The following is a 22240-nucleotide window of genomic DNA, read 5'->3' as shown; positions in this document are numbered from 1 at the left end:
GTTATCGCAAACGCTTGATTGCAGTTATTGCTGCTAAGGGTGGCCCAACCAGTTATTAGGTTCAGGGGGAAATTTCTTTTTCACACAGGGCCATGTAGGTTTGAAGTTTTTTTTCTCACTAAATAATAAAAAACATCATTTAAAACTGCATTTCGTGTTCAATTATGTTATCTTTGACTAATAGTTAACAGATTTTGATGAGCAGAAACATTTAAGCGTGACAGACATGCAAAAGAATAAGAAATCAGGAAGGGAGCAAATAGTTTTTCACATCACTGTATGTGTTTACATATATTTAAAATGTTATGATTTCCGCCATAGTGTTTCTTTAACCACTTTAGCCCCGTCCGTACGAATTTCTCCGTCCCTTTTTCCATCCTTTAACCACCAGGGACGGAGACATCCGTACTTTCCGCGCTCCCGCCGCTGCCCGCGCTCCCGCTCGCTCTAGCGCGCATTCCTGCGGGTAAACACGCCGCCGGCCGCTCGCCCGGAGAATAAATGAACGGGAAAATCCATTCCCGTTCGTTGATCTAAGCCCCGCAAAGATCCACTGCTTTTCCGCAAAGCAGCGCGATCATTGTGAAAAAAAAAAACTTACCCAGCCTCCTACTACTTCCTCCAAGCGTCCGGAAAGACGCTTGGAGGTCGCATTAAACAAAAAGTTACTGGTGCCATCTTGTGGCCAAATAGTAAAACTACACCCTAAACATTTTTCACATACAAATGAATTAGTTATACACAAAAAATTAACTCATTACCTCCCACGCTCCAATTTTTTTTTTTTTTGTAATAAAAAAAAAAATTAAAAAATTTACAATTAAAAAAAATACATAAATAGTTACCTTAGGGACTGAACTTTTTAAATATTTATGTCAGGAGAGTACAACACTGTTACTTTATAAACTATGGGCTTGTAATTAGGGATGGACGCAAAACTGAAAAAAATTCACCTTTATTTCCAAATAAAATATTGGTGCCAAACATTGTGATAGGGACATAATTTAAACGGTTTTATAACATGGACAAAAGGGCAAATACATTTCATGGGTTTTAATTACAGTAGCATGCATTATTTAAAAACTATAATGGCCGAAAACTGAAAAATAATTAATTTTTTCCCACATTTTTCCTATTTTCCCATTAAAACACATTTAGAATAAAATAATTCTTGGCATAATGTCCCACCTAAAGAAAGCCTAATTGGTGGCGGAAAAAACAAGATATAGTTCTTTTCATTGGGATAAGTAATGATAAAGTTATAGACGAATGAATGGAAGGAGCGCTGAAAGGTGAAAATTGCTCTAGTGGTCAGGGGGTAAAACCCCTCAGTGGTGAATGCTGGCCACACACTGGCAGACTGATCTGGCGGGTTCTTATTGGATCAGATAAATATACAAGTGTACAATTCAACTTAAAAGGTGAAACTAATATTTGAAATAGGAACCCTTTGCAGGTGGGTTGGGTAAGGCCCCGTTCACACTTGCGGTTTTGCAAAAACCGCACCGGATGTCCGGACCGCACCGGAGCCGGATCGGACCTGAACCGTACGGTTCCTGTCCGGATCCGGTCCGGTTGCATACGGTTTCCGTGCGGTATGAACACGGTTGCGGTCCGGATCCGGATTCTTAAAGAGATAACAACCTGTATAAATACCTGGGGTTCTGGGAGGTCAGCAGAAGCTCTGGGGTCATTGTTGGAGACAGCTGGACGTGTGGAGACCTTCCTTGGATACAGAGACAGCAGTTGGGACCATGGATCCAGTCATTTTTTACGCTTATTACCTGGGAATTCTCTCCTTCCTGTTGTTTACCTACTACTATGTGGGGAGAAGGCGTGCTCCTCGCAGGAGATGGTGGGTGCACCCTCTACTAGCCAGGAGGCAGAGGAAGGGAGAGTTCCAGGCCCTCTACCGGGACCTCAGACGACACCCACAGAAGTTCTACAGCTACACTCGGATGTCTATTCCCCTGTAAGTATATAGGCCTAAATACACCAACCCCCACCATTCCTAAACACCCCACCCTCACCCCCACAACACCTCATCCCTGTATACCTAGCTAAACACACCACCCTGACCCCCACACCCCTGTATACCTAGCTATACACTACACCCCCACCCTCCACAACACTCCCAAACCTCTGTAAACACACCTCCCCCATCCTCCACCCAACACCTTGTCCCACAACATACTTTACAGCTTCTTCCTTTACATCTCCTGACAGGTTTGATACCCTTTTGGAGATGGTGAAGGATGACCTTAGGAAGAAGGATACCACGTTCAGGAGAGCAGTCACACCACAAGAACAACTACTCATCACACTGAGGTATGTAAAAACAAATTTTTTTATTGCAAAAACAACCACTTTCCAACATGGAAACATTCTTCCAACATGGAAGACAAAAAAATAACATATCTATGGTATAGCCCGGTCAGTTTTAAGGAACACCAACCACCAACTTTGTGCTGGAAGAGTTGCAGGGCATAGCTGCCCAAGTGTCTTTCGGGGACACCAGGCCCTAATAAATTGAAGTGCTTTAAAAACCTAACCACTGGCACAGGACCCTCTGAGCCATGGGTGAAGGACACAGGTCAGTGAAAAGGCTAGGCCTCTCACCGACCAGTCAAGGTGTCCTTCATCCATGGTTCAAAGGGTCTTGTGCAAGTGGTTAGGAACAAGAACAAAGTGAGGAGCAAGAGGAACCGATGGCAGAGGTGCATGACTACAGGTGCAGTGCAACAGGCACAAGGTTGTGACCCAGGCAGTGTCTTTCGGGGACACCAGGCCCTAAAATTGAAGTGCTTTAAAAACCTAACCACTGGCACAGGACCCTCTGAGCCATGGGTGAAGGACACAGGTCAGTGAAAAGGCTAGGCCTCTCACCGACCAGTCAAGGTGTCCTTCATCCATGGTTCAAAGGGTCTTGTGCAAGTGGTTAGGAACAAGAACAAAGTGAGGAGCAAGAGGAACCGATGGCAGAGGTGCATGACTACAGGTGCAGTGCAACAGGCACAAGGTTGTGACCCAGGCAGTGTCTTTCGGGGACACCAGGCCCTAAAATTGAAGTGCTTTAAAAACCTAACCACTGGCACAGGACCCTCTGAGCCATGGGTGAAGGACACAGGTCAGTGAAAAGGCTAGGCCTCTCACCGACCAGTCAAGGTGTCCTTCATCCATGGTTCAAAGGGTCTTGTGCAAGTGGTTAGGAACAAGAACAAAGTGAGGAGCAAGAGGAACCGATGGCAGAGGTGCATGACTACAGGTGCAGTGCAACAGGCACAAGGTTGTGACCCAGGCAGTGTCTTTCGGGGACACCAGGCCCTAAAATTGAAGTGCTTTAAAAACCTAACCACTGGCACAGGACCCTCTGAGCCATGGGTGAAGGACACAGGTCAGTGAAAAGGCTAGGCCTCTCACCGACCAGTCAAGGTGTCCTTCATCCATGGTTCAAAGGGTCTTGTGCAAGTGGTTAGGAACAAGAACAAAGTGAGGAGCAAGAGGAACCGATGGCAGAGGAGCAGGACTACAGGTGCAGTGCAACAGGCACAAGGTTGTGACCCAGGTAGTGTCTTTCGGGGACACCAGGCCCTAAAATTGAAGTGCTTTAAAAACCTAACCACTGGCACAGGACCCTCTGAGCCATGGGTGAAGGACACAGGTCAGTGAAAAGGCTAGGCCTCTCACCGACCAGTCAAGGTGTCCTTCATCCATGGTTCAAAGGGTCTTGTGCAAGTGGTTAGGAACAAGAACAAAGTGAGGAGCAAGAGGAACCGATGGCAGAGGAGCAGGACTACAGGTGCAGTGCAACAGGCACAAGGTTGTGACCCAGGTAGTGTCTTTCGGGGACACCAGGCCCTAAATTATTAGTGCTTCTAAAACCTAACCACTGGCACAGGACCCTCTGAGCCATGGATGAAGGACACAGGTCAGTGAAAAGGCTAGGCCTCTCACCGACCAGTGAAGGTGTCCTTCACCCATGGCTCCAAGGGTCTTGTGCAAGTGATTAGGAACAACAAAGTAAGGAACAAGAGGAATCAAAGGCACAGGTGCAGGACTACAGGTGCAGTGCAACAGGCACAAGGTTGTGACCCAGGTAGTGTCTTTCGGGGACACCAGGCCCTAAAGTTCAAGTCCAGCAAAACCAAAAGTTCCCCGACATGGTCATCTGAACACCTCTGAACCTTGGTTGAAGGAGATGGGGCAGGGAAAAGGTTGGGCTAAAAAGCCCTGTGATGGTATCCTTCCTCCGAGGATCGGAGGTATTCAGAGGAGCATGTCCAGGAACAATTTGACTTTTTTTTTCAAATTGTATCGGCACCACTACTAGAAAAGGTGGGAGTTGCTGCCTGGAAATCTGGACTCTCTTGGGTGCTGGTCGTGGATGAGCTGGACCCTGACAGCGGTGGCCCATATTGACTGCCTCTGTAGCCGGTGTACATCTGTGATGATTGCCAGGTGGGCACCGCTGTTGGTTGTGGGGGTCTAAAAATTGGTGGTTGCAATAATGGCGTGTCCATGTGCTGTTTAATCACCTCCAGCAAATTGGAATGGCACGCCATCAGGTTTTGGGAAGGCACCTTTTCCAAATATGGTATTAGAGACATCACAGTGTGAAAACAGGGGTGTGCCTGCAATTTCAGTAGTTCCTTGCTTTGTTGATGCATTTGCTGCATCATGTTCTGCAGCTGGCCCACCGACTGATGATGCTGCGCACGCAGTTGGTCGATTTCTCCTCTGTGCATCTCATGCATCATTTTAAGCTCGTCCCTGTAGTGCCCATGTACAGCGTCGAGCTCACATTGCAGTGAAGTGATGTGGGACTTGTACTGCTCCATGATATGGCCCCTGTCCTCATCTTGCAACTGCCGGGTTATGAGAGTTTGGTGGCTCTGAAGAATCCCGAGAAGTCCGGAGACAGCCCCGGACATCTCGGACTCTGTCTCTCTCCTTGTTGGGGGGAGGGTACCTCGACGCCTCACTGGTGTGGTGGTCCTCACTGGTGGTGTGGCAGCATCTTCCCGTCCTCTGGCCTGTGTCGGGGTTGCCCTGCGCGCTGGTTGTGCTGCAGTCTCTCGGTGCTCCTCACTTTGTTCTTGTTCCCCTGGAGCTTCCATAGCGGTCGATTGTGGAGGTGCAGCTTCTTCCACACTCGGTCCTGCAACCTCAACATCCAAGCTCTCTTCTACCAAGTCATCATCAAAGGAGAGAGCTGGGATTAAGGACTCCCTCCTCCTACTCCTCTCCTCGGGGCAATAGGTTACATCGGCGACGTCATCATCCACCAAGCTCTCCTCACTGCTGAACCGTGCCTCCTGGGTCGGTTCCTCTTGCTCCAAATTGTCTTCAGTCCTGTAGATAAAAACAATATTTATTGGTGTGCCAAACAGCATGTGGCGTCAATTCACAGAGCTAGCAAACACTAGCAAACACTTTATCAACCGTTTCTACCCAACATTTGATAAAGCTTGTGAGAAAAGTTCGCTAGCCATGGGAATTGAGGCCAGTTTATAGCAATACATGGCCGAAGTCATGGTAGTAAATGAGCTCTCAGTTCCTGCCCACAGTAGTGGTACTTACAGTCTAGGTTCCAGGCTTGCATTGATGAAAGACAATTGCTTGGCAAATTGGTAGTCTTTTTGTCGCCTTCCCCCGCCACTGCCACTTCGTTCGGCAAGTTTTTTCTTCCGTAGCCATTTCACGTATGCATCACGTATATTGCGCCACCTTGTCTTGAACCTTTCTCCTGTAACGACATGAAAAATTGATTTCGATTATTTCTCTTGTAGGTACATCGCAACTGGACAAACATATACATCGCTACATGTCACATTTCGTATTGGGAAGAGCACGGTGGCAGGCATCGTCGTGAGGACTTCGAGGATCCTTTGGACGCGACTGAGGGCCAGATACATGCCTGTGCCGGACACCACGAAATGGGAGGAGATCGCCCAGGGCTTCTGGACCGAGTGCAAGTTTCCTAATTGTGTTGGCGCACTGGATGGGAAACACATCCGGATTCAGAAACCCGTGGGGAGTGGCAGCCATTATTTCAACTATAAAAAATACTTCAGCATTGTTCTAATGGCAGTGGCAGATGCGGACTACAAGTTTGTGTACGTGGATGTGGGGTCGTACGGTAGTTCCAATGACTCTGGAATTTTCCAGCGTACGACCCTTTGCCGGCTGATGGAGGAAGGCAGACTGCGTCTCCCCCGTGACAGACCCTGGCCTGGGACAAGGGCACCGGCCTACCCCTATGTGTTTGTGGGGGACGAGGCCTTCGCCCTGTCCGACCATGTAATGCGTCCGTACCCAGACAGGGGACTTGATGCCAGCCAGCTACACTTCAATGCTCGGTTGAGCCGTGCAAGGAGAATGGTGGAGTGCACATTTGGGATCCTGGTGTCAAAGTGGAGGGTGTTCCACACGCCCATGCTGCTGAAACCGGGCAACGCAGTTGTCGTGGTGAAGGCAGCATGCATCCTCCACAACTTTGTGCGGCAGGAGGAAAGAGAGACTCCGGAACCCCCGAATGTGCTTCCACTTATGCCCCTGCGGAGGTATGCAACCAGGCCAAGGGTAGTGTCACTGCGGAACAGGGACCAACTGAGACTTTATTTTACCACACCACCAGGACGAGGGTGAATGTTTGTTTTTTAATATGTTTTGTTGAAATGTGTTTATTTTGGAGTTTCAAGTTTTTAAGTGATTTTAAATGTCTTAATTTTTTACAATAAATTGATGTTTAATAATTGGTCATTGTGTATGTTTTATGTGCACAGGTGGGGTACATCGCAGGTGGGTGGGATACATCACAGGTGGGTGGGATACATCACAGGTGGGGTACAGGTGGGTGGGATACATCACAGGTGGGTGGGATACATCACAGGTGGGGTACAGGTGGGTGGGATACATCACAGGTGGGTGGGATACATCACAGGTGGGGTACAGGTGGGTGGGATACATCACAGGTGGGTGGGATACATCACAGGTGGGGTACAGGTGGGTGGGATACATCACAGGTGGGGTACAGGTGGGTGGGATACATCACAGGTGGGTGGGATACATCACAGGTGGGGTACAGGTGGGTGGGATACATCACAGGTGGGTGGGATACATCACAGGTGGGGTACAGGTGGGTGGGATACATCACAGGTGGGGTACAGGTGGGTGGGATACATCACAGGTGGGGTACAGGTGGGTGGGATACATCACAGGTGGGTGGGAGACATCACAGGTGGGGTACAGGTGGGTGGGATACATCACAGGTGGGGTACAGGTGGGTGGGATACATCACAGGTGGGTGGGATACATCACAGGTGGGGTACAGGTGGGTGGGATACATCACAGGTGGGGTACAGGTGGGTGGGATACATCACAGGTGGGGTACAGGTGGGTGGGGAACAGGTGGGTGGGCCACGGGTGGGTGGGCAACACGTGGGTGACACAAATCCATAGCAAAAGTGGAATACATCACAAGCTTAAACCACAAGCCCCCCCCAAAAACTTCTAGTCAACATACCCTCTGTGCCTTGCTGTCTCTTGCTCAAGTGCTCAAAGTCCTCCACATACAGCTTGGCAATTTTTTTCCACAGGCCTCTGCATTTTTTGATGTTGCTGTGGTCCGCATCCCCCTTGCCCCACAGGGCTGGTACCTGCTGCACCTGTAGGATGAGGTCTTCTGATGTGTAGGGCCTCACCCCCTCGCTATCAGACAGATCCTGCTCCATATTGCTGCCAAAGAGCTCCAGCATGAAGTCACTGCTGCTCCACTCTGTGAACGCTGGTGCCATGTGGTCCCCATCCAAAATGGCCACCATACCATAGAGTCAGCATAGGAAGTGTGGTACAACATCCGGTTTTTATAGCCAGTGTGTTGTGCGCTCTCCGGTTCTCATTGGTTTCCATTGGCCGGATGCAACATTCCGGCTCCGGTCCGGATACGTCAGCCGGACCAAAAAATAGCGCATGTTGGAACGGACGCCGGAGTCCGGATCCGGTCCGGCTCCGGTCCGGACGAAACGGACGCATGTGAACGGTCGCATAGACTTTCATTGCTATGCCGTGCGTCCGTTTCGTCCGGTCCGCATGCGGTCCGGCTCCGGCACGGCTCCGGCACGGCGATTCCGGATAGCAGCCGCTAATGTGAACCGGGCCTTAGAGTCTGACACCTTGAGGCTAGAACATTTTCACAATATTCTAATGGTCTGAGATTTGGATTTTGGGGTTTTTTAGAAGCTGTAAGCCATACTTATCAAAATAATATCAAAGGCTTGAAATATCTCGCTTTGCAAGTAATGAGTCATGCTAGCAAGTCAATCAGCTCCACCCAAAAAGCATCTCTAGTCTTTGGTAGGGATTCTAGATTGTGAGCCCCACTGAGGGATTGTAATTGAGAGCATGATCAGGTGAATACACGGCTTATGCCTTATATAGTCAGTCTCTATGCCTCCCACCCACAAGGCAAAACTAAACATTCAGAGTGGACTGAGAACCAGACAGAAGGAATACAAGAAAATCTCATACTGTATACAGTATAACATTGTCAAACTAGAAAATAATTATACATAAAATACGCAGCTGCTGAATTTGACTGGTCCATTTCCAAGTTGCATATATTAGGGAAAAATCAGCATCAACACTATGGCCCCTATTCCATTCACTTAATCTACTAAAAGATATTTTTATAGTACGGTATATAAATAAAATGCCTTTTAAGCTAACAACAAGCAAGAAATTCCTTTGACAGGATATATTCACCTACTTTTAAAATTGCTGAAAAGTTATTTTAACCCTTTCAATCCTATTGTACATTTGTACAGAGACACTAAAAGAATAAAAATAAGTAAAACATTTAAAATGAAGGAGGCAGTGGTGGACTTACCCCCTTGGGGCAGACACAAGATGCTGTTGATTTTTTTTTCAACAAAAATGTGTTTAACTGTACAATACTTGAGTCCACCCCTGATGGAGGAAATTTTGCCCCTTTTTCTGATCTACAGAGAGCGACTTCTTAATCCTGAGTGGGGACAGGTCTAGTTCTCCCCACCTGCCTATACAGTGGTTGCCTGGATGGTAACCCTGATTTGTGAGTATTATATTATACTTACCCTTCCACGCCCACATTTCCAGTACATACTACACTATACTGGGCTCTCGGTGTCCCCTTTTATACCCTTTCCAATCCTATGTCGGACATAGTCAAACATTAGTGCTATAGGGTAAAATGCCAATGTCGGATGTAGTCTGTCATAGGAAAAACTGTCTGCCACTAGATGGCACTGTTGCCAACACAGAACCATCTTTTTCTGCTCAAAGTGTCTGAAAATCTGATTGCCACCAGCCCTATCCACTGATTCTAGGACCACCTTATTTTCCCCAATAGCGGGGGCACTGCTAATTGATCAGGTTCCGCACGGCATCTCCCTATGTGGTTCACAGCTCCGAGTACCGTGTTATAACAAAACTATAGTGCTACTTGTGCAAGGTGCCAATGCTGCAGCATGCGACATGGTGTTGGCCCCGTCACTGATGCCATACCAACCCCCCTTTACTGATGCCAAGGACAGAGCTTCCAAATCCCAGTGTCATGATCACTCACATCCTTTAGTGCCCATGCCTCAGGTTTCCTTTCAGAGGTCTTGCATTGATGCACAAAGCCTCATTCCTTTGCTGCAGAATTGTAATCTTGCCACCTAGTACTAGACTATTTTTAGTAAATCCAGGCAAAAGGTTTGGCATAACTACACATAGGGGTCAAGTTATAAAAGGCTGTGCGGGAAAAAAATCTTGTCGGGAAAATACCGCATTCGGTATTTTAGGCTTTTGTGTGCTAATTCATAAAAATGTTTACAGTTGCGATAGAAGTTCGGGGATTTCCCGAGCTAGGCAAGCGGTAGGCTGGCAGTAACATGAGAAGCTGCCAGAGTTGATACATTTTCTCCGTGCAGAGACAGCGTTACAAAAAAAGAGGCATCCCCAACTTCCCTTTAGATGTGCATTTTTTGTTATACTGCTTCTGTTTGCCCTGAATCTGTCTATTAGTCTTTCTAAAGAATCTATTTAATATTGGGGAAGGTAACAGGCGGCACCATTGTCGATTGATCTACGATTGACCATTACATGCGCGCTAATCTTCCGGGGTTCCCAGTTTATGTGCCCCATATGTGAGTTATTGTTTTTATATCTACTGCCTTTAAAGAAATTTTATCTAAATAAACGGGTTATGCTTAGATATTGCCGTTTTTGTTTTACTATATAAATTCCTGAAACTTTACCTCCATATGGATGTCCACTGGATCTTCATGACGTCTGATGTTCCCTGGACGTTATCTGTGACCTGAGCCATTTCACAACCTTATAATGTGGGTTGTTGGGAGCTGGTAAGCCTTTTCTAGTTTTGATGTTTGGCGGATACCTACCTCTGAGCATTTGATATATTGTGGTGAAGAATTTACCATTCCCTACATACAATGACTTTCTAAACCTGCGCTGACCTTTGATGTTTGCCTGACTTCTGAACTTTTGGACATTGTTCTTCTCAGCGGCGGTTCCATTGTCCCTTGGCGCCGATATATTTGCTACTATATAATCTATTTAATTGCCACAGCTTAGAAGAACTTCAAGAAATGTTAAACATGCAGGCTTTCTGATGTAAAAAACATATGAAAACAGGTATCCAAGAGGTCAAAAAACACAGCCTGGGGTATTTATGGGAAGCCTTGTTTGTTCTGGTCTCACCGCTGCTGCCTGGGAGATCTGTCTCCATTAACTTTGCTCTTATCCGCACCCTTATCACCTCTTCAAAGCAGGCGGTATTCTCTGTCCCAATACCGCCTGCTCTAATCTTTATGAATTGACATTTACTGACATTTCAGCCTTATTTCTTCTATCCTATAAGTTCCTACACCTGTTCTAATGTGGTCTGTCTTACTGCAGCCTTTCCTAGTTACACAGTGGCTGTATTATCTCTGTTATATAATCTAATCTTCTTTCCTTTGTCAGCTTTGTCGGGCTCAGGCACTAAGGCAGGAATGTGCTGCTCTGCTTGTAATAGGCAGAAGCTATACACACCCTCTCCACACCCCCTACAGGCTCTGTATAAGTCACAGACTGAGCTTCTCTCAGCCTATCACATGCTGGTTAGCAGCCATGTTTTTTGTTTGTAAACAATGCCTAAAACTAGCAATTACAAGCCAGGATTGCAGCAGGGAGTGGCAGAAACAGCACAGAGGGGCCCAGGAGAACATAATGAATAGAATGGTATGCTTTTTATTGTAAGAATTTTAGAGTGCAGATTCTCTTTAAAGGATACCCGAACTGAAATGTGACATAATGAGATAGACATGTGTATGTACAGTGCCTAGCACACAAATAACTATGCTGTGTTCCTTTTTTTCTTTCTCTGCCTGAAAGAGTTAAATATAAGGTATGCAAGTGGCTGACTCAGTCCTGACTCATACAGGAAGTGACTACAGTGTGACCCTCACTGATAAGAAATTCCCCTTTTTTACCTCTTTCTTGCTCTCAGAAGCCATTTTCTGCTAGGAAAGTGTTTTATAGTTGGGATTTCTTATCAGTGAGGGTCACACTGTAGTCACTTCCTGTCTGAGTCAGGATGGAGTCAGCCACTTGCATACCTTATATTTAACTCTTTCAGGCAGAGAAATAAAAAAAGGAACACCACATAGTTATTTGTGTGCTAGGCACTGTACATACACATGATTATGTCACATTTCAGTTTGGGTATCCTTTAATGTGCGGGAATGTCAGCTTTTCATGCGGTAACAGCTTTTATGAATTGACATTTTGCTAAGTGTTCAGTAAAGTCAGCTGTTTTCAGCATTACCGCATGTGGTAATGCTTTATGAATCTAGGCCAAAGTCCTATCTGGTCCTACATATAGCAAAATACAGCAATGAGGTTTTATGGAGACGTCTAGTCCTATAGTGAGTTTAGAAAAGACTCACCCCCTTCAGAATATTTACAAATTCTGAATATTTACAATTGAAAACACAAAAAAAATGCATCCTACAATGATCCAGTAAAATGTAAATTGCAGAAAATGACCAGCACTGGAAGGCTTTGAAGAAAGGTATTTTATTCATCTCCAATAGGGAACAAAATGTAGCCAACATCCGATTAAAGCATCAGATGTAATTATAGCTCAGGTAAAAATAGCTCTCAAGCTGCCAAGCAATGGACCAACTACCAGATGGAGTGGGCAGTGTCATGTGGCATTACCTACTTGACAAAGGTCGGAGATACTGTCTGAAACTGTGACAGTCCATTGTTGGAACTATGCCACAATGTGACACTGCCCACTCCTTCTGGCAGTTGGTCCATTGTCAAAGCACAAAAAAAACCAACACAAAACAATCAATGAGATAAAGGATCACCAGTACTGTGTCAGTGTGCTGTGGAGCTATTTTATTAAAGGACACCTGGAGTGTAAAAAAAGAGAAGCTACATACCTCAGTTGTGGGAAGCCTCTGTTTGGGCCAGAGACTTATCGGATGCTCCTGCAGCCCAACGATTCAGCATAAGGACCCTGTTTACCTATTTAACTTGGCAGAAATTCAATAGGTTTCTTTAGCTCAAAAGTATGTTCTCCTAGCAAAGTGTGTGCCACCTAGGTAAAGCCAGTTGTGCTAATTGCACAACGCATGCTACGTAACTGGTGTAAATAATGGTAAAATAGCTGCAGGTTGCTTGCGCATGGAAATTTTACTATTTGGTGAATATGCCTCTATATGACTTAAAGAGAAACTTTAATCCAGGATTGAACTTCATCCCAATCAGTAGCTTATACGCCCTTCCCCACAAGAAGTCTTTACGTTTTCTTGAATTGATCATCAGGGACATCTGTATGGCTGATATTGTGGTGAAGCCCCTCCCACAGTGTGATGTCAGGGCCATGGCCCAGCCAGTTTGTTGTCTGTGAACCTTGTTGCGCTGTGGGAAATAACATCTGTTTCCAACTGCCAAGCAAGCGGTATCTCCCTCTGTGCATGGAACTCTCAGTAAACAAACATTCTGCAGAGTTCAACTGGCATAACGAAAGATGTCGCCACCTGTGATAAGTTTTAGAATGTAAATGGGGGGTAAGGAAAGATTTTACAATGGGCAAACACTGAGTAAATAGTTTATAAATGAATATTGAAAAAATATATATATATATATATATATATATATATATATATATATATATATATATATATATATTCTTTACGCTATTTTCACTACAGCTCCTCTTTAAATCAGTAGGTTCATTGGCCCAGAATACATTGCAGTGAAAACCATCTTAAATTGTTCACATTTATTTTATTTTCTCTGAAGAAACATCTTTAAGATGACGTTAACCAGGGATGCATTTTATTTTAAATTTACACAGTGGTTGTCTGCACTCCAAAGAGTCCTGTACAATTTCCCCTTACACAGCACTGTTCACGTTGTGACATCAAGTCTAAAGCAAGTGGTTTATCTCACGGTGGTGACCAGTAGAGGTTACTACAGTAGTTCTGAACGTGGAGCCGCACTCGGATTAATATCTATGCTATAATGGAATACAATACAATACAAACAATTCTGGAATAACAACTATATAAAGTAAAATACAAGCTAGCAGACAAATATAATATAACTAAAAATGTACATTTCACTGTGGTGTTCCTAGCTTGTATAAGGGTCTTTGTGAAAAACAATGTTTATAATTACAATAAATGCTCCAAGGCTACCTCGGAAAGACCAGGTCCTAATGGCCAACACATACATAATTCTCAGCAGGAGGCTAAATAACCGGCTGGGCAAGGAGAGCAGCTTCATGCAATGGAATCCATCATATCATGAATGTACAGCTGATAGGTGTTTTTTGTAGGATCCAATTCACTCTTTCTCCTAAGTTTTCTCCTAGAGGATATTTCCCGTCTTATCAATAGAAAGCCTTTTAAGCCACCAGCAAGCAAGAAAATACTCATAATAATGTTGATAGTACTTTTTTTGCCTACAATGCAATAATAAAAAAACATTTGTAAAGCACTTTTCTACTATAGGACTCAAAGCGCATAGTTATGTCTCAGATCAAGACAAGGTTGCCATCTGGACTGTGCTATAGAGGAAATAGGTGTTCATAAATTCCAGACTAAAGAGATGGGTTTTGAGTTTGGACTTAAATACTTCCAGGGATGGAGCTGTCCGGATTGGGTGTGGCAGGGAGTGTATGGGGTAGCATGACAGAAGGTGCCTACTTTTTGACACGTTTTCAATTGCAGAGTGCTGAAAAGTTTTTTTTAAACAGAAGATAAAAATTATCTCCTGGAAGAAAACTTACAAGAAAAAGTGAATTGGATCATGCCTGTAGTATCTTATTGCATAGTAAAGTATAATGCATTATGCTCTTAAAACAAATGCAAAAAGAAAATAAGGTTTCATCTGGACACCATTTTGTATCCTAGAAGAGATTCCACTGTTGCTACAAACCACTTCTTCAGTTCAAAAGAAGGGAAAAAATAAACCCCAATACATGTACGTGTCAAAGTACTTCAGCCAGTCAAAATCAAAGGACACTCTTTATGTAGATGTTGGTTAATGCCTGGTTGGATGTGTACATTGTCTTTAAAATATCTGGGAAAGAATGACACAATAGCATTGTCGGCTGCTAATATGTGATATCTGACCCTCTGTCACCCCATTTGTAAATGAAAATTCTCCATAAAATTTTGGAAAGAAAAGAAACTGGTTTGCAAATGGGTGACAGGAGTCATCTATGTCAGAACAACCATTGTTAAGTAAAAGAGGGAACCTACCATGCCATTTATCATCAGCAAACTGCTTTTTTGTATCATTCCTATCCATACACTTTATACACACCTTCAGCCAGGCACTTAAAATACATGCAGAATGTATATGATTTGGATTTACTATGGCATTTTTTTTCTCTTCATTTAAACTGATATTGTGTACCAACATAAGGTGTCCTTTTGAAACTACTGTATTTCTCATTTGGATGTATATTGACATAGATGAGAGAAATTTCACCAACTGAACACATTTTGTTTTCTAATACTGGTATGTGGTGGGACCTTACATGACTATCTGTCTGAGGGGCACACCTTATACTACTATGTGAGGGGAGGGGTTGGTGCACAGCTGCCAAGTATTACTATCGCAGGGACTCACATGGCTACCAATTACTACTATTAGGGAAAGGGGCGGGGAACACATATCTACCTAATATGAGTTTCAAGTTTATGAGCACGCTGAGTTTTCCTCCTCAGCAATGATCATTCCTGAGGAAGACAATCAAAAGTTTACTTCCAAAAGATCTTTTTAGTGAGCTGATAAAAGGTATTGCTGGCAACAATTCTAATTCTTCCTCTGGTTATCTAGAAACCCATATTTTGTGAATTTTTGTAATATTTAATGGCAAACATAATTTACACATTAAAGACATGAACTCAATGCATGATCAGCCTGCAAATAATAAACACTGAGTTTGTGGTGGATTTTTCCTGAATCTTATTACAGGTCTGCATGTACATTTCTCAGCTCATTAAATTGGGGCTATGAAAGAGAATATAAACTGGAGCAGAGCAGTTCACTGGCAGCTGACTCCCTGCCAGCATGTACTGCAAATAACCTAGGAGGAATGGTTGTTCCATATAACTCTTCTCACAGTACAAGCACCTGGAATCGGGAAGGATTTTTTTCCCTTTAAAGATTAATTGGTCTAGGCCTTGTAAGGGTTGTTTGCCTTCCTCTGGATCAACTGGGATATGTGAGGGCGCAGAAGAGAGATGTGCCTAATGTTTGCCTATTTATTTATGGTTGCACGTGACAGACAAATGTTTTTTGTCAACGAAACTGTGTAAGCAACTAATTATGACGTTACAGCACCTATGAAGCCAGATAGCAATACAGTAGTACATCTTTCTATCATCCCGTGGCTTTGTTTTTGTGCTATATGACATACTAGCTTCACCATTTGTTATTACATTGGATGTGGAACTCCAGTCCTCAAGGGAGGAGGTTCTCATACATTTTTGGCACAACTCAAATTCATTGATGGGACTGAATCAGGAAAGGTGTGGTCCATCAAGTAGAACACATTTCTCAATTTCTCCGCCCTAAACACTGGCATGGATATGGCCCTTTTTGAGGATTGGAGTTCAACACCTGTGTGTTACAGTAAAAATATATCCGTATCCTCACAACTAACGTAGACAAACATTCCCCGTTCTGTAATTATCTCTGTTTTGACTGCACTCTTGTCTGCTCTTTGGCTGACACCAGAATATCACGTAGTAGTGGCTATATCTCTTTGGTTCTTGCATATTATGTCATAAACTTGAATTTAAGTCCATTGTTTCCAAAAAGTCCTCCAGCGAGATAGAAGACTACCGAATTTTGTGTTATTTGCAAGAGGCCTTTCTGAGGTAGCCGTGAATAATGCACAATAGTGAGACAAAAATAAAATATTAGCACCATTTCTTTCAAAATATTTCCTCTCCAAACTGTGACATGTCCATACTTCATCGTACGGCCTCTAACTCATTGCATCATCGATGAGCTTACAGCAGATATTCTCTGCAATTTACTAAGAAAGTGCCTTGTTGTAATCTTCGAGTTCTAAGGCAAATGACCTTGAATCAAGTTGGCCAGCTTTTATATACAATGAGTGAAGCTGGAATCAAGAGAATGAGTTCTCCATGAACAAGCTGTGCTACAAGTTCTTCATGCACACTTGACAGCGGCTGACACGTGTTCGAAGTTGCCCCGCTTTTAGTGTTTCCGAAGGGGGAGCGCCAACAAACTGCCTTGTTTCTTCCACAGTAGTGAGCCAGAAACTGTACTTGTTGGCAAAGTAGTGGCAGGTTCCTCTAGCTCCATTGCATTCGATGAATGGAGTGGCCCGGAAATCTTCCAGACATGAGCCAGGGGAGACCAAGGACTGGCCACCACCTTCTGCACCTGCAGCGGTGTGCTGTGGAAAACAGTAACAGTTACCAGCAAGCCCGTTACAAGATAAATAATTAGGCATCTGATGTATTTCTATAGCTATAGAATGATGAGATTTTGTTTTCTTGGTACCAGAATAAGTACCACTTCTAGACATCATATTAAAAAAAATTGTGCATGTCCAACTGTTCCTTATGTTTTACATTACTGGATTCACAACCAATGTTCTACATCAGTGTTTCTCAACATGTTATTGGTATGTGCCCCTTTTAAAATCCTGTACTCACCAAGTACCCCCTGACATAGTAAACATTATCACAAGTACCCCTTGACAAATATATATTCAATCGTAGTACATTATAATTGTTTCTAAACCATTTCCAAGCATTTACTATTGCTTTTAATTAGCTAAAAACCTAATTTGATGTTGCTTAAATAAGATTTATCATTTTCTAAAACTGTAAATTTGTTATTTTTGTTTAAATATATCATGCCTGAGTACCCCCTGGAACCATTAGAAGTACCCCCTTGGGTACAGTACGTGTACCACACATTTAGAACCTAGGTTCTACATCACTGAATTCTGAACGGGTATACCGCATACATTGAAGCTCACTGATTTTGGTTGCTTCAGCAGACCTTAAGCCTAATTTATCTCAGAATTAAAGTCGATGTGACAGGCTAAATCTTTCCCATTCATTGCTGCTGTTTTCCTGACACAAATGAATATCTAGGTGAAGATAAACAATTGTGTTTACACTCCTACATTTTTTTTGTTATTTCACAGTTTTATTTTATGGTTAAATCTGCTTTTTTAAGTTTGTAATGTTTCATTGTCTCTTTTCAATTTTACTTTGAAGTATATCAGAGTTAAAATCTATGAACTACTGACCCTTTTTAAGCTCTTCCTTGCTCTCAGAAGTTCTTCTCTGCCAGGAAAGAGTTTTATGGCTGTAACTCTGACTGTCTCAATCAACAGAAATAGGCTATGGTTTAAAAAATTAATAATACATATCCTTGTTTGCACCAGTTTTGCAAGGCACACAAATATAGTGCTTAAAAAGCAAGTGTACTTTTAAGTACCCTTAATAGATTCTAAGTTAGGAAAAAAAGGATTATATGTTTCTAAAAGGTATTCCAATATCTGAAACTTGCAGATGTTGGCAGTATTTATAACAGAAATTCTCTTTGAATCCTCTGGACATCACTTTTTATAGATGACAGACGGGTTCCTCATTCAAAACAACAGAGAGAGCTTATCTTTCTACCAACCAAAAATGATCTCTAGTAGACGAAGGGAGCAGGATAGGCAATCTTTCATTCAGGATGCCGATTCCTGCAGGCCTCAGAGGGACAACTACTACATAAGGACAGCTACTGTACATCACCTACTTGATTTTACTGTCATTGCCCCACAGAAATTACACTTATCCATTAAAGGTTACCCGAGGCGAAAATAAACGAATGAAATAAACGATTGTATCTATCTTCCCGCACCTAAAAAAAAATATTCCACAGTTTTATTTTATGTTTAAATCTACTTTTAAAGTTCTAACTGTTTTATTGTTTTTGCTCAATGATGTTCATTGAAGTATGCCAGAGCTAAAATCTATGAACTATTGATCCTTTTTATCTCTTTCCTGCCTTTAGAAGCCATTTTCTGCTAGGAAAGTCTTTTATAGTTGGAATTTCTTATCAGTGAGAGTCAGGACTGAGTCAGCCACTTACATACCTGATATTTAACTCTTTCAGGAAGAGAAAGACTAAAAGGAACACAGCATAGTTATGTGTGTGCTAGGCACTGTGCATACCCATGTCTATCTCATCATGTCACATATCACCTCGGGTATCCTTTAAAGGGACTCCGAGCACCTCTCATGGGCATGCCTTTAAGACAACAAAGTCGTGCTATGACCCTTCTGGAGGAGCTTCTTGCAATGGCCATGCGTGTCACTTCCTCTTCAAGAAGGGGATGGGGAACAGTTTGTTAATGATTACTACTATTCAAAGTATCTATAGAAGTGATTATTATGAGCACAGGACCGATAGAGAGCTAATACTGTAGTTGAGGGAGGGCCCTCCGGGGCCCCTCTGGCCCAAGGGCCCCGATGCGGTCGCAACCTCTGCAACCCCTATTGCTACGCCCCTGGGTCCAAATCTTTGCTTTTAGTGCTGTTAAAGCAACAGGAAAGCACTGACCTTTTTTAAGTACCACCCCCACTTCATCCAAAATTAAAAAATAAAGTTTTCACTTGCTCCATTTATGCTGCCAGTGGTCTGGGACTTTGGAGTATTAGTAGTAATAATAGGAGTAGTAGTAACAATATAAATAGTAGTTGTAGTAGGATGTAGTACTTTACATTGAATATGCAAAGCAGAATGCATAATAAATAGTACTTACCATAAGGAAAGAGTATCCTATCCAGAGACTCCTCCAGCCGTCAGGACATTGCGGGATGGTGCTATCCTGGCTGTGGACAGCTACAGCCTGAGAAGGAGCTTCACACACAGAGCAGCGACTAATGTAGTTCCTAATCTGAATGCTGGACACCGGCATCATGGGGATAGGAGCCGTGGTAGAGAGCCAGTAGGATTTGTCATTTCTGCTGGCGTAATAGCAGACCTCATTGATGTTACAGTAAACAAAAGGCATGGTGCTAAACCGAGGCAGACATGATCCCGCAAGACCTAGAAAGTAAGCATAAATCAATAATGTTTGTATAACTTTAACCACTTCACCACTGAGGGGTTTTACCCCTTGAGCACCAGAGCAGTTTTCACCTTTAAGCACCTCTTCCATTCATTTGTCTATAACTTTATCATTACTTATCGCAATGAAATGAACTACATCTTGTTTTTTTCGCCACCAATTAGGCTTTTTTTAGGTGGGACATTATGCCAAGAATTATTTTATTCTAAATGTGTTTTAATGGGAAAATAGGAAAAAATGTGGGGAAAAAAATCATTATTTTTCAGTTTTCGTCCATTATAGTTTTTAAATAATGCATGCTACTGTAATTAAAATCCATGAAATGTATTTGCCTATTTGTCCCGGTTATTACACCGTTTAAATTATGTCCCTATCACATTGTATAGCGCCAATATTTTATTTGGAAATAAAGGTGCATTTTTTTCAGTTTTGCGTCCATCCCTAATTACAAACCCATAGTTTATAAAGTAACAGTGTTATACCCTCTTGATATAAATATTTTGAGAGTTCAGTCCCTAAGGTAACTATTTATGTTTTTTGTTTCTTTTTATTGTATGGTAACAATTGAGGAGTGTGCGAGTCAATGAGTTAATTTATAATGTAAAATAATGTATTTCTATATGAAAAATGCTTACGACTGTAGTTTTCCTATTTGGCCACAAGATGGCCATAGTAATTTTTTGTAAATGTGTCCTGCAAGCATAGGAAGTACGCTTGCAGGAAGTTCAGGGAGGCTGGGAAACTTTTTTTTCCCCACAATCATGGCGCTGCTTCTCATAGAAGCAGCCGATCATTGCTGGGGGGCTGAGATCAACAAACGGGAATGGTTTTTCCAGTTCATTGATCTCCAGGTGAGAGGGCAGCGTCTTGCACGAGCGCGGAAGTGCGCGCACGAGCAAGCGGGAGCGCGGACAGCGGCGGGGGGTGCGTGTATCTACGCCCCTGGTGGTCAAAGGGTGTTTAAAGGGGCGTAGATACACGCACCCGTGGTGGTGAAGTGGTTAAAGGGCAACTATCGATTAGCATGTTTTTTATGCTTCGATGGTATAGCTTCCCTATGTGTTTATAAGTACTGCTGCATATCCTTCCCTGCTTGTCTGTTCTTTTTTTTTATGATTGTTTCAAAATTGTTATTGAAACTTTTAGTCGAGACAATAACATAAATTTGTACATGAAAATTACATTTATACTGAAAAGATATATCTTTGATAGCATATTAGCTTTATATATCAAAGAGAATAGTAATATGCACTTAAAGGGACTCCGAGCTCAGCGAAAAAAGTAAAGTTGTACTCACCAGGGTCTTTCTCCAGCCCAGTGCTGGTCGGGAGGTCCCACGCCGGCGTCCTGGCTCCTCTCCTTCACCCCGCTCCGGTATGGCTGACAGGCCGCAGCCCGGGCGACACTCGGTGGAGTGTCGGGCTGCAGCTTCCGCGTATGACGCGGATTACGTCACACGCCGGCCGCCTCGCGTCATCACGGCGGCCGGCGTGAAAGTACTGCGCATGCGCGATTAAAGCGCGCATGCGCAGTACTTTCACGCCGGCCGCCGTGATGACGTAATCCGCGTCATACGCGGAAGCTGCAGCCCGACACTCCACCGAGTGTCGCCCGGGCTGCGGCTTGTCAGCCATACCGGAGCGGGGTGAAGGAGAGGAGCCAGGACGCCGGCGTGGGACCTCCCGACCAGCACTGGGCTGGAGAAAGACCCTGGTGAGTACAACTTTACTTTTTTTGCTGAGCTCGGAGTCCCTTTAAACATGTACAATAAATAATTTAAATAAATGTAACAATAAATATACATATATACATAAATTAAATCAAAATATAATAATAATATAAATAAAAAATGTAAATACATAAAAAATGTAAATAAATAAATAAGTCTCTTGGGCCAGTGGTACGAAGCGTACCATAGACCTACAGTCTTGGAAAAGTAACCTAAGAGAGGATAGGTAGGATCTTCCCTTCCTCTCATTCTTTCCATCCCTGATCTGATTGTAAAGCCCAATCTACACGATACGATTCTTTATACGATTCGATTAAGATTCTATTTACGATCCGATTAATCCGACATGTCCAATCGGGATTCGATTCAATTCGATTTGCCATTGTTTGCAAAACAATGGCAAATCGAATTGAATCCCTATCGGACATGTCGGATTTAATAGGATTGTAAATAGAATCGTAATCGAATCGCATAAAGAATCGTATCGTGTAGATTGGGCTTTAGGGTTAGAGAAGAAAAAAGAGGGGTTAGAAAAGAGAGAAGAAAGGAATAAAGAAAATAAACGCATATGTTATAAATCCCTTTCCCTTCATCTGTTAACCTTGTGTGTACTTTATATCTTTTGCAGATGACAGGTCTTAATAGCTTAAAGGACAACTGAAGTAAGAGGAATATGGAGGTTGCCATATTTATTTCCTTTAAAACAATATCAGTCGCCTGGCAGCTCCTTGGAGGCAGTAGTGTCTGAATCACATCAGAAACATGCATGCAGCTAACCTTAATCAGATTAGACAATAATGTAAGAAACACCTGATCTGCTGCATACTGAAAACTGTGGTGAA

At 43.3% G+C, this 22240-nt stretch overlaps 2 protein-coding genes across 6 annotated transcripts in view; one reads left to right on the top strand and one right to left on the bottom strand.

The window, feature by feature from the left end:
* Window positions 1-2266: 2266 nt before the first annotated feature.
* Window positions 2267-6688, top strand: LOC137528326 (uncharacterized). The gene is made up of 2 exons (XM_068249610.1): window positions 2267-2328; window positions 5790-6688. Exon 2 carries the CDS (start codon window positions 5914-5916, stop codon window positions 6646-6648), a length of 735 nt encoding a protein of 244 aa, XP_068105711.1. The 5' UTR covers window positions 2267-2328; window positions 5790-5913; the 3' UTR covers window positions 6649-6688.
* Window positions 6689-13306: 6618 nt separating this feature from the next.
* The window catches only part of COL4A6 (collagen type IV alpha 6 chain), a 422653-nt gene continuing 413719 nt past the window's right edge, over window positions 13307-22240 (bottom strand). For all 5 annotated transcript variants that reach the window (XM_068251142.1, XM_068251140.1, XM_068251144.1 and 2 more), the window contains 2 exons: window positions 19361-19647; window positions 13307-16984 (listed from right to left, as the gene is read on the bottom strand). In XM_068251142.1, the coding sequence (XP_068107243.1) occupies window positions 16724-16984; window positions 19361-19647 (548 nt within the window). In that variant the 3' untranslated portion in view covers window positions 13307-16723. The remainder of the gene's footprint in view (window positions 16985-19360; window positions 19648-22240) is intronic.

Source organism: Hyperolius riggenbachi, chromosome 8 (assembly GCF_040937935.1).
Source record: "Hyperolius riggenbachi isolate aHypRig1 chromosome 8, aHypRig1.pri, whole genome shotgun sequence".
Classification (NCBI taxonomy): Eukaryota; Metazoa; Chordata; class Amphibia; order Anura; family Hyperoliidae; genus Hyperolius; species Hyperolius riggenbachi.
The sequence above is the reverse complement of the archived record's forward strand: the minus strand, read 5'-3'. Positions and strand labels throughout refer to the sequence as shown.

Coding starts and splice junctions, on each gene's coding strand:
- LOC137528326 (XM_068249610.1), top strand. CDS start 5,914: ATGCCTGTGCCGGACACCACGAAATGGGAGGAGATCGCCCAGGGCTTC.